Source organism: Echeneis naucrates, chromosome 6 (genome assembly GCF_900963305.1).
Source record: "Echeneis naucrates chromosome 6, fEcheNa1.1, whole genome shotgun sequence".
Lineage (NCBI taxonomy): Eukaryota > Metazoa > Chordata > Actinopteri > Carangiformes > Echeneidae > Echeneis > Echeneis naucrates.
The window spans coordinates 14182778-14194900 of NC_042516.1; the positions used below are offsets into that span (position 1 = coordinate 14182778).

At 42.4% G+C, this 12123-nt stretch overlaps 1 protein-coding gene across 2 annotated transcripts; it reads left to right on the forward strand.

Annotated features, from left to right (window-relative positions):
- Positions 1–8970: 8970 nt before the first annotated feature.
- Positions 8971–11273, forward strand: LOC115045319 (hairy/enhancer-of-split related with YRPW motif protein 1-like). 2 transcript variants are annotated; one of them, XM_029504946.1, is made up of 5 exons: positions 8971–9116; positions 9283–9355; positions 9453–9537; positions 9633–9725; positions 9849–11273. In XM_029504946.1, the coding sequence occupies exons 1-5, from the start codon at positions 9031–9033 to the stop codon at positions 10451–10453; spliced, it is 942 nt and encodes a 313-aa protein (XP_029360806.1). In that variant the 5' UTR covers positions 8971–9030; the 3' UTR covers positions 10454–11273. The 2 variants fall into 2 exon arrangements, with proteins under 2 accessions (XP_029360806.1, XP_029360805.1); XM_029504945.1 differs by having other exon boundaries at positions 9453–9536; positions 9644–9725.
- Positions 11274–12123: the final 850 nt, after the last annotated feature.

The following is a 12123-nucleotide window of genomic DNA, read 5'->3' on the forward strand; positions in this document are numbered from 1 at the left end:
TTTAGTAATAGCTCAGGTGCACTCTCATTTATTCAGTCATTCACACATTAATATCTGCAGGAAGAGCGAGAGATTTTGCCCCAAAGACTATTAGATTAAAAAAATGTATATTAAAATGTATTCTTTTTTTTTTTTTTTGGTATTTCCTTTCTCCTAGTTGTATAAAAATTGGTTAAAACCCTCCTCCCCCTTAAATTTCACCGATATCTTGCCGATGCTGGTTTTTGCCAGTAGATGGCGCTTGTCAAAAGCAGATGAAATATTTCACCGGGGGGTTGTGACTTTAAGATTCAAATCTAACAAAAGGTAACAAAAATAGTCAATGAAATGGATTTTACTCCAAATGTAACCTTTGAAGTTTATGTATACGTATTCTTTATATATCTTCTTGAGTCTATTTTTTAAATATTCGAACTACACTTGTAGCATTACTAATAAAAACTGCAAAAGAATGGGCTCTTCAACAATCATTTGAACTAGCAGTGTAGCTCTATTAAAACTATTAAAACTGCCTGAAAACCGTGTATCAGTAGATCTGTGTCTAAAAGTGAAACTGCCATGTAGTGCCCCCCAGCTGTTTCAGCAATACATTGCAGTCCACCTCACAGTTGACCTGTTAAAAACTAGAGTCCAAAATACCCAATAAAGGCAGCTAAAATTGTGTGTGTGAGAAAAAGCAAAGCAGCCACAAAACCCTTTAAAAAGTCACATTCAACCTCGTGTTGCTGTTCGTAGAGGTTATGTTTTTACCTATACTTTGGACCTATACTTTTGGATTACTAAAAAAAAAAAAAAAAAAAACAACAATTAATTTTCTCTAAACTTTGTTTTGGGTAGATTTTTGAGGTGATGGGAAGATGGACCTATAGGACCTTACATAGCATTCCATAGTGGTTTATTTACTTATTTATCAATATTTTCACTAGTTTCTCAGGAAAAAAAATCTGAGTGCATATACTGTAGTTTATTTCTCTCTTTTTTTTATTTCTTTTGCTAATGTTAGAGCTGCACAGACACTTTTGCGCCTTAGTAGAGGTATGCATTCAAGAAAAAACTATCAATCTATATTTCCTTAAGAAGAGGCCTTGTGAGTGCTGCTGGTGAATATCTCAAACAATCAAACAGAAATGACTGGAGACGCTCAGAGAAAATCAGATTCAGATCAGATGAGCGCCCTGTGATATATCTCCTCAATGGTTTAAAATGGACTGATTTGTTAGAGCTCTACTGATTGCCTCTCACCATGCAAAATTTTCACATTTTAGTCTATGAGACATTATTTGGTAGTAAAGTGGTGCTTCATAGAAAAATTTTAAACTGATTTGTGGTTTGCTTCAGTATGAAAGTCCTGAAACAAAAGAAAGTTGTGAGGTTTAATGGCAAAAAGATAAAAATTATTTACCACAAGAAAAAGGTCTCCAGGAAGGAATATAGTTATTATTGATTCCCCCCCCCCCCCCCAAATTGTGTATGCAGCAGAGAAATGAATGAAGTATATCACATGAACAGCACATGGACCTTATGGGACAAATAATTTCTTTCTGACATCTTAGGTCAGAGATAGACAGAGAGAGAGATATCAGAACGCAAAAGAGTTCAAAGAGAAATAGGATAGATCTTTTGGCCAGACATCCCCCGAACTGAGTGGCCATTTGTATTCTAGAAGAAAATGATTTTAAAAAAGTTCTCACTTTTTCAGAGTCAGTGGGTACTGGTATGACATTTGCGATGACCCTTTGAAAGGTAGATTCACCATTTTATGATGGCAGAACTGTGCTGGATGTATTATGTAAAATGAACTACGAAATGCCATGCACAGAAACCAAAATCCATGCATACTGCATGCATAGATCTTGATGAGGCAGTCACAAGTTTGTAATATTTGATTTTGTGTTCCAAATGCATTACTTATTCATGAACTTTAATGGCAGCCATCGATGAAGTGATCATCAAAGAGGTTGGGTTGTGATATATCATGGAATGTTATTTACCAATCCAATAAGCTGATTAGTTGTTGTTCTGTCACCCGGGCTTTCTCTGCGTACATACAGGTGCCATCCAGCAGGCAAAGAGCCCATCTAATGAACATGAACTCTCGTTGGCAGCGAGAAGTCCTTTCCTCCTGGTTTTCATCAACACTTCGGCCCCCATTGATGGGAGAACAGTGGCCGTGGACAAAGGCTGTATATACTGTACAAACACAGCTCTGAGCGGCAGCACACTGACTCATTCTTCAGTGTGTGTGAGAACGGAGGGGGACCCCTTTCAGCCCCTTTGTGTTGGTGTCTGTCAACAGTGTAGTTGGAGGCAGAGCCCATTGTGGTGGCCAGTGTTTCGTATTGACACAGGGCCTCGCTCAGCTTGTTCCCAGGGTCCAACCTGAGGACTCATGAATAATGGAGAGAGGATCCTCAGGGCCAAGGTAGTTTGCGAGTCTGACTGGGCTCATTATAAATCTTTAACTACATTTTTATGAGTCAGCAGGTAAAACTGGGGCCACAGCTGATCATGTTGATGCCAAATTTGATTTGAACCTATAAGAATCAGAAAAAAGGGGGTGGAGGTGCTTCATTCAAGTATGATAAATACAAATTGTACAAAGCATTTCAATCACATGTTTTTCAAATGATAGGAGTCTTTTGCTCTTTTTTGAAACCTTGCTTGAGAACATTTTATTGTAGCTTCTCCTTTCAAGTCTTAATTGTGTTTTATACTCTGAGTGAGCCTTTGCCTGATCTAGGAGATAACCCTCCTCCCTGTTGAGATCTGTGAAAATCTTTTAATAGTGCCTTTCATGCACTGCAGCAAAGACATGACCATAATCTGTTTAATCTTTGAAAGAACCCCCACAGATGATTTCAGAGTTTTTAGAAAACTTCCTTCTTACCAGGAACCCAAAAAATCAAGTAAAATACACAAAATCCAAAATGCATCTGCAGAGCCTTTGCTGTGGCCATTTTTAGAAAGGAGTCAGAAGTGTGTGTGCTGCACACCTTGGGCAGGAGACACCACATCAATTTCAGATCCCAGCAGGTCCCAACCATCTGCTGAGAGGCTCACACGACCTGAGCATGGTGCCCTCTCCTTTTTGTCTTTTTACATGGCGTCTGCTGAGGGGGAACCACAGGCCAGGGTGGGCTCTGACTGCAAAGCCAGGATGAAGAGTGTGTGTGTGAGGTGGGGGTCAGAGAGGTGCCTCTTGCTTGTGTGCTTTGAGCTTTTTCATGCTTCCTGCTTTGATCTTCTCTCTCATCCCTTCATCCCACACACTCCCCGCGCCTCAGGCTTCTGGTTTGCAGCACACCGACAGCAGGGTGGGGGGCTGGGGGCCTGGGGGGGAGTGACTGCCTGACAGAGACAGTGCTTGTTCTCTCAGTACGGCGAGAGGTGCAGGGTTCGCTGTCCATGGGGTATAGCCACTGAGTTCAGAGTGCAGTGGGCGGAGGGATCACCAGGAGCTAAAGCGATGCATACTGTACAATTCTCTGCTCCTCTTTCATGCTCTCTTAGATGCCCCAACTGTGGGCTGGAATTCTTGTGTGAAAAACAACTGTCACAGTGCTTAGAGGGCAGCCTCATGACCCCTTACAACATGGGAAAGTGCACCCCTCAGCTGGTAGTTATATAAAGCCTGCTAGAGTCATGACAATCCCTGATAAATCACCCAGCGTGAGGCCTCTTATGTCTCTCTGCAACTCACATGGAACTATTATTTCATATAGGTCCCTGTAACATGTCCCTTTCTGCTAAAGCTTTAAATCAGCCGAGTGGTCGTGTCATCAGTGTGGCAGTGTGACAGTTGTTATGTGAATATGTTTCAGAAAACACCCTCGGTCCCTGTACTGTGTCCTTTTGGAGCTTGATAATCCTCATGTAACCCCTATTACACACACACACACACACACACACACACAGAGTCCCCCAAACCCCACCTGCTGGGCTAAGACTGGGAAACACAGATGTGAAGGCACAGAGTAGAAGCCCTAATTGAAGATTAATTGGAAGGGGGGAGCACTTACCTTTATTTAGACATGTGTTAAGTGTTAAGCTGTGACAAGCGACTCAACCATCTCAGCAGATGACTGCACTTAATATTTCATGACAAGTTATAAAGGACGGGGTCATCTGCTGTTAAATAACCAACACAAAGTTTAATATTGATCATTAATATCAGTGATATCTCTGTGACATGCTGGCAAATGCCCTTTAAGTTTTCTGGACAAGAAGAAAAGTAAGTTTGTGTGTGTGTATATATATATATATATATATATATTTTTTTTTTTTTTTGATTAAAATATTGACAAAAAGAGAATTCTAAAATAAGGATCAGTAATTATTATGAGCATTTATAGTTTTTTTGACATGATTATAATGAAGGTGAAATTAAAGATATATGTTTGAAAATTAACTTGAAATGAGAAAATGGTAAAATGGAGACAAAGAGGAAACCATCACAGATTGAAATATAACGTACCAGGTAAAATAGAAGTAATTATGGCACTTGGGATTCTGATGCATGTTTGTACAAGTGAGGGGAAGAGAGAGAGAAAGAGTAAAGGGGCCGTCCTAACACGCTTTCTGCAGATCACTGGCAGTTTGACTGCAGTGGAGAGTAATGGGGCTGGCAGGGCGGAATCAATTACTGGCCACAACAGATTTTCCCACAGGTCGGAGCTTGGGAAAGCAGTACTTTACTGCAGCTCAGACAGCTGGCACAGAGCATCCACTGGGAAAGGAGCCGGCTCACAAAAAAAAAATAAATAAATAAGAGAAAGAAAAGAAAAAAAGGGGTTTTATAAACTTGTGACAAATCATAAATTGTTTCCTTTTTGTTTCTTAATCAGATTTTATTCCAAATTATATCAGGAAAGTGACAAACCTTGCATTGCACCAAAAAGCCTTGGTCCAAGCACAAAGGGAAAGCTCAGAGTATGAGAGCTAAACCTTAATAACACAGATTTTATGCAGCAGTGAACAATCGTGTCATACTCACATAGCAGAAAGAAGTCATTTAAGTTTTCTGCAGCTTCAACTAATAACTAATATGGCTCTGCCAGTGAGATTCCCTTTGCATGATGTAAACCAGGAGATACATTTCAATTAGAGACCCAAGCTCCCCACCGCCTTACCTCACACACACACACAGACACACACTCCATTGATATGCAAACAATGTTTTTCCTGTGGCAACACAATGTGTGGCCTTAAAAGTAGCTTGCTTCGTGGTCCTCCTTTCTGTGTCAACATCACGTGCTGTCTCCTCTTGTGCTTATTTGGGAACCAGTCTTATGATCTGCTTTCCCTCCATTGTGAACTTCCACAAGTTAACTGCTAATGGGCTGCATTGTTGAAAACCTCATGAACAATGTCATTGTTTGGAGCCATTGTGTCAGACAAGGGACAAAATATATTTCATTTCATGACTCAGGACAACCATTTTTTTCAAGTCAGCACATTAAGTTGCCCAAGTCAGAGTTCAAAGTATTGCTTGAATGCTGCTTATGCCTTGTAATTGACTCTAAGCCACTTTGTAATTGGCAGCTGGCGGTGTGATCCTGGTATCGGTATTGTGACCTGAAGAGCAATCCTCAGAAGAAAAAAGGATTTACAAAAAAAGCTCCTGCTAAACAAAGAAACAAGGAAGTCAACACATCCTCCCCGACTTTACCTATCCAAAAAGCACAAGGAGAGTAGATGCCAACAAAGGCAGGAAAGTAAAGAATGAGATGACGGCTGTATTATGGTGAAACGGTGGGATTGGGTCTCAGGCCTGGTCTGCTCCCTGCCCAATATAGCGCCTGGGTGCTGACTGGAACCAGAGAGGACAGACAGGAAGCTGTGGCCCATAGGATAACATTGTTGTATGGAAGCTGTGTGGGAGACATTTCCCTCAGTCAGGCAGATTGGGTGGCATTTTCTTAGGAAATGTCACAGCTCATGTATATATACAGCAAAGTTCATATTTCTTTTTGCATTCACCCTCCTCTCTGTCTGAATAAAACATGGACAAGGGATGATCTCATGCACACACAGAGTCAAACTGCATTGCAGCAGTTGTTGAGTGACAGGTTTAAGATGTCAGGATGGTGTGCACACAGGATACAGACACGGCTGCGAGCGTCGCTGCTGCCGACAGCCCCAACGGCTGACACAGTAAATCAATCCTGATGGGAGGTAGGTAAGACGGAGGTGGAGCAGGGTGGGGGGGGGTTGGGGGTCTAATGGGACTGAGTCGGCCTCTGTCAGACACACTCAGCCAGCCAGAGAGAGACTGTCGACGGGTGGGAGAACACTCGCCGGGAAGCGCTCACACGGAGATTGAGTTACCACGGAATTAGATCGGGGCTGTGGGAAACAGCACCTCCTAAACACACTCGCACACTCTCGGTCAACACACACATAAACACATGCAGACACACCAGCACATAATCAGGCCGCACTCTTGCACACAAAGAGTCACCAAGGGAAACCTCAGGGAAGATTGAGGAAGGCAGCTGGGCACACGCCAGTTTCAAACAAATGCCTGCTTATACCTCTTAGCTTTCTGGCACTGGTTTCTGAGTAGTTACTTCAAACTGGTACCAAGTTAGAATCAGGGTCAACAGGCAGTTTGGCATGTTGGCCAAGTTATTATATGTGAAGCTGATAAAAAAACAAAAAAAACAATCAAGGATAAATACATTTAAAGAAACATAATAGGAAGTCTTGAGAAATCTACAAACTCATCTAAGTACAACTAGAGAAATTGCTGTGATATCACAGGTGAAAAGTCAAGGTTTTTGGATGAACAATCGCAATTATGTTTGAAGGGCCACAAGAATGTCAGCGCTAATGTGAAAGACCTTGACAGTCAGGTTTGAGGTGTGGGGATTATGTCTGCTTAATGGAAACCACATCAAGCAGCCTGTCTGGGTGACCTGTTGGAAGTGTAGAGTCCTATTACCATAATAGTTTCATAAACAATACCGGACAGATACTGAATATACTCAAGCTGCCATCCAACAGAGAAGTCCTGGAAAGGCCACTTATGGTTTCGTCATACAGCAAGGGGGGCTGCACTGATCTAACACGAATCAGTATCCAAATCTGTCCCACTGGCACAAAAAAGTCTGGCTTGAAGAACAACATAACCACATAAGAAATGCTGTTCAGAGGGAGTATGAAGGCCTCAGGTGTTCTGCACAGGTGGGTGGGGGCAGGATTTTTAGTGAAAGTGTGTGCTGTCAGGGTGAGAGGTCAGCATGTGTGTTTTAGAGAAGCGACAGCGTGAAGACTCACCCACACTGCATCTTCAGAATGACTGAAGATTGCACACTGTATCTGTCACCACTCAAACCTTCGACATTCTGGGAACAACATGTTGGCCTGCAGTTGCTCCCCTGAATCAAACTCTCGTCCACACTTGTCTCGCTCCCAACGCATCGAGTTAACAACTGACCTGATGGACAGAGCAGAGAAACAGCTGCTCTTCTACAAAGTACTGTAATGGAAAACAGCAAGGAGTAGAGGGGGGGACAATGCTCCCACTGATGGCCTTACCAGACATGTCAGACTCAATGCAGGAATTATCCCAGTCTGAATTGCTGGTGTTTTCCAGATCGTGTGTTCCTGATGAAGAGATAACACCCACATTATGTCACCATGTGCGTTTTAAAATTTCTGAATTTAATGGCTGTGGTGGAAGATTGAAGTTTGATTCTGCAATATGTTTTGTTTGTGAAATCTTAATTTTCCAATCAATGCATAATTATAATAAATATGTCTAAAATGGAAAAGCTTTGACTAAACAAGAATTTCTTATATACTTCTGTATAAATCATTTGTAAATTCAACTTTCTATTGAAATTACGAAAATGTATTCATTTCACCAGTATAACCAAGCTTTGTTGATTTGAGTTCTAGACATTTGCCTTGAATTTCATCAGTGGGCACAGGCAGAAATATTTGCATCCCATGTCGCTTTCTCTCCAATACACAACAGAGCAATAGCCAGAAGGGATCAGTTACATAGCAGAACATAAACAATCAAAGCTGCTGTGTTTTATATAGTTTGCCCTCTGACCCGAGCATATTAGCAGGTCAAAATTATCACACCTTCTTCAGACCACCCTCACTCCCCTATCCAGAGTGAGCCACTTATGTGTTGATGCTCATGCCTTCGTAGGTGTGTGAGTGTGTGTTTTATTTAGCTTTTAAGCAAACCATCCATCTGCAGTTACATTTAGCTCAAGCTTCTAAAAACATTGGTACCTCACAGCAGAGCTGAGCGAGGCTCGTTGTTATCCCCCTCAGTGGCTGAATGATTTCCTGCGAAGGTCTCCCTGTGCCAGTCAGTTGGGGAGGAGGTGGTGGTTGGCTGGGGGATGTTTCCTAGGAGAACCTGGCAATGCTGACCGGCTAATGTTGGGCCTCCCGGCTGATCGGTGCTGTTGTGGAACCACACAGCTGACAGCAGACAATGAACAACACACTCTGCTAATAGGCCGTGTGTCCTCCACAACACCAAAGAAGAAGAGGCCTCCAACTACAATGGGGCCTGTTGCTCACGGACCAGGGTCCCAGCAGGGAGACTGCCGGAGCTGAGGCCAGGAATGTACCAGCCAGCCTGAGCCATCACCAGAGAAAGGATGACCTCAGTTGTCTTCACAGCACACACCATCAATATCAGATTTAAAAGACATTATTATATCCTTTCATGTAATCTCAACACCTTCATTAGAGCTTTCCTCTTCAAGATGTTGTCTCTATAACAAAGTTTTATTAATTCATAATTTTATTGAGTTGTTTTTTTTTTTTTTTTTTTAAGTACATGTCACTCAAATGTCAGACGGATTTTAACAGGCTGAAATGGCTCCAGGCCCCGCCCACATCCCCCCCGGGGGCCCGCCCTCAGTCTGCTCGGTGTGAAAATCCTCCCAGCAGAAGCGGATCTGGATTTTAAACTGTTGCTGGGACTGTGTGGTGTCAGAGTACTGCTGGATCTTTCTCTACAAGGACTCTCCTGATCTCGACAGGCTGTGCAGGAGGAAAATGAAGCGAAGCCAAAACTACAGCTCATCGGACAGCGAGCTGGACGACACTGTTGAGGTGGAGAAAGATAGTGGCGACGAAAATGGGTAAAATCATCATCATCATCATATGATGGGGCTAAATGATTTGCTTTTATCTACAGACTGGGAGATTTCCGTTTCATTTCAAGTGAATTTTTATCCGATGCCATTGTTGCCCGGCCACGAGGAAGTTCTGTTGCAATAAAATAATATTTTTTATTATTGTTTTCAGACAAACTGATTCTCACGCCTCCATGTCACCCTCCACCACCACCCAAGTTCAAGCCAGAAAAAGGCGCAGAGGAGTAAGTCAGTTCATTATCTCTGATGCATTGATGGATACCATTTTAACTGAGACCTAAATTAAAATTTTTCCTTCCTCTTTTTTTTTTTGTCACACAGATAATTGAAAAACGTAGACGTGACCGAATCAACAACAGTCTGTCAGAACTGAGGAGATTAGTGCCCAGTGCCTTTGAGAAACAGGTAGATTGCTTTTACCTCGATGGTTATTTTCTGAAGAGTTATATTTGCATATATCAGATTTAGATCTAATCTGAATTACCCCACTAATGTCATTTCTGTCTTTTCAGGGATCAGCTAAACTGGAAAAAGCTGAAATATTGCAAATGACTGTGGACCATTTGAAGATGCTTCATGCATCTGGTGGGAAAGGTCAGGTTCCCCTTTTTGGCTTTGACTTAACCTAAGTAAATAAATAAATTCATACATAATTCATAATTACAAGATGTAAAGGTGTCTCTGACCTTTCAACTCTGCTCCTTTTTTTTCTAACAGGTTATTTCGAGGCTCATGCACTCGCTAAGGATTACCGTAGTTTCGGTTTCAGGGAGTGCCTGGCAGAGACCGCTCGCTACCTGAGCATCATCGAGGGTCGGGACAGCACAGACCCCCTTCGCGTACGCTTGGTGTCCCACCTCAGCAACTATGCATCTCAGAGGGAGGTGCACACTGGACTGGAACATTTGGCCTGGGGGTCCCCTTATGGAACTGCCCCGGCCCATCTCCCACACCCCCTCCTCCTACAGCACCCCCAGGGCAGGACACCTGTATCAAGAAGCAACAGTAGCCCCCCCTCCTCGTCTTGTTCTTCTGCATCTTCCTCCTCCTCCACTGAGGCATCTGGGACATCCAGAATTGGTGTCATGTCCCCAACAGAGTCCCTCAGGATATCTCCCAATGGCTCACTGCCCCTCAGTCTGCCCATGCCAACATCCAAGCTTTCGCCACCGCTCCTCTCATCCCTGTCCTCGCTTTCGGCCTTCCCCCTCTCCTTCAGTGCCTTTCCTCTCGTCTCCCCGACAGCCCTCAGCACAGTGAGCCCCTCCTCCACCCTGTCAAAGCCCTATAGGCCTTGGGGCACAGAGATTGGGGCCTTCTGAAGCTAACAACTGGACTGAAGGCAACAGCTGCGCTGTGCCCACCTCCACAGACTTGGCAGAGGAATCTGCCTCATCTGTTTTTTAAAGCAACAAAACACAGGGGAAACAAACTGAATTTATTTTATTAAGTCTGAAGACTAAGTGGGGTAGGCTGATGAAGGATGTGATTTCCACTCAGTATCTCATTACTTTAACAAAATTTTTCGGTATTAGTTTAATTTGATGACTAATTTAGTTAACATGCACTGTCTCCTCATGTCTCCAGGCTGAAGACTGGTAGTATGATACGATGTATGGGACATACATAGATTTGCTGTAAGCACAGTTTCTTTGGTAATAGTTTGTAAATCAGATACAGAAACTCCTACATTGTCAAGCACAGACATTTGTATTTAATGGTGATGTAGAGTTACTTAATTCTGTCAAAACCAGTGGGAAGGAAGATGCATATTCTGTGTGCCACTGGTGGAAAACTAACTACTTGAGAATCGGAAATTGTATTGCCTTCTTGTATCTATTTGTAATTCTTTTGGACCAATAAATTGAGCTTAAATGTAGAAAACAACCCAAGTTTAAACAAAATAGTTTGTTTCAGTTACATTTGCTGATCTAATTTTCTCACTGATGTCCTATTTTCATTATGTAAGGCAGGTAGTTATTTTTTCTTCAATCAGGGTACAGACGCCTAAACAGACAGCCCTGTGTTTCAGATCTTGCAGTTAATGTTCCCAGTCCTGTGCGTACATTTTTGCTGCAATCATAGGAATTGATCATAAGCTAATAAAGTTAATCATAAGCTAATAAGGTCTCAGTTATTAACTGAAAGGTAATTCCTTCACTGTGTGCCAGGTAAGTAACCAAATCCGAGAGCATTGTTGCCCTTATGAATACCCAGGAAATCATTAAGAGCCAGAGGAAATCCTTTACAATGTTGCCCTGACCTCAGCAGCTTGGGTTGGTCTGAAACGGAGACAATAGTGTGAACAGGATGAGGAAAATGTAGGAAAGTGGTTAAAAAGTAGCAACAACGCACAGACAGCTGGACCAATAAATCACTGCTCAGCTCCAAAGTATTCTTCCTGGCCACACAACTTTTCAGGGGTTCACTGTGATCGTGACTTAGTGCTGTCTACGGATGCAGCACCTCGACTGTCTCAAAGGAGCAGCCGCTGCTCGCTGTCTGTGAGCTGTTCCCTCAGGGTGTAAGCCACATGCCATTAATAATGAATGGGTGTATTGTCATCCTATGAGATATTAAATATCACTCAATTGAAAATTTCATATCGAAAAGAATCTCTGTCTGTGATTTTGTCTTTTTGGAACGTTAGTGGAAATGCTTTTTAAAAAAATTCTTGTGAGTCTGACTTTTAGACAAAACGTAGATGATCAATCAGATTCCAATCCAACGGTGTTTGTGGTTACTAAAGCCTTTCCATATTTACATTAGTAATATTGTGAATTCTGCCCTAGTGTTCCTGGGATTTGTACTTGCTCAGTATGACTTCTTTAGCACAAATAAAGCTACACTGCCACCTACTGGAAGAATATCACACTTCTTCATGGTCCATGGCAAATCCTGATTAGTTGGTTATGTTTGTTACAGATTGAAAATGGCCTCAGACCAATTCCAAACAAATGAACTTCACATAAATGAAAACTCAGCTGGGAGA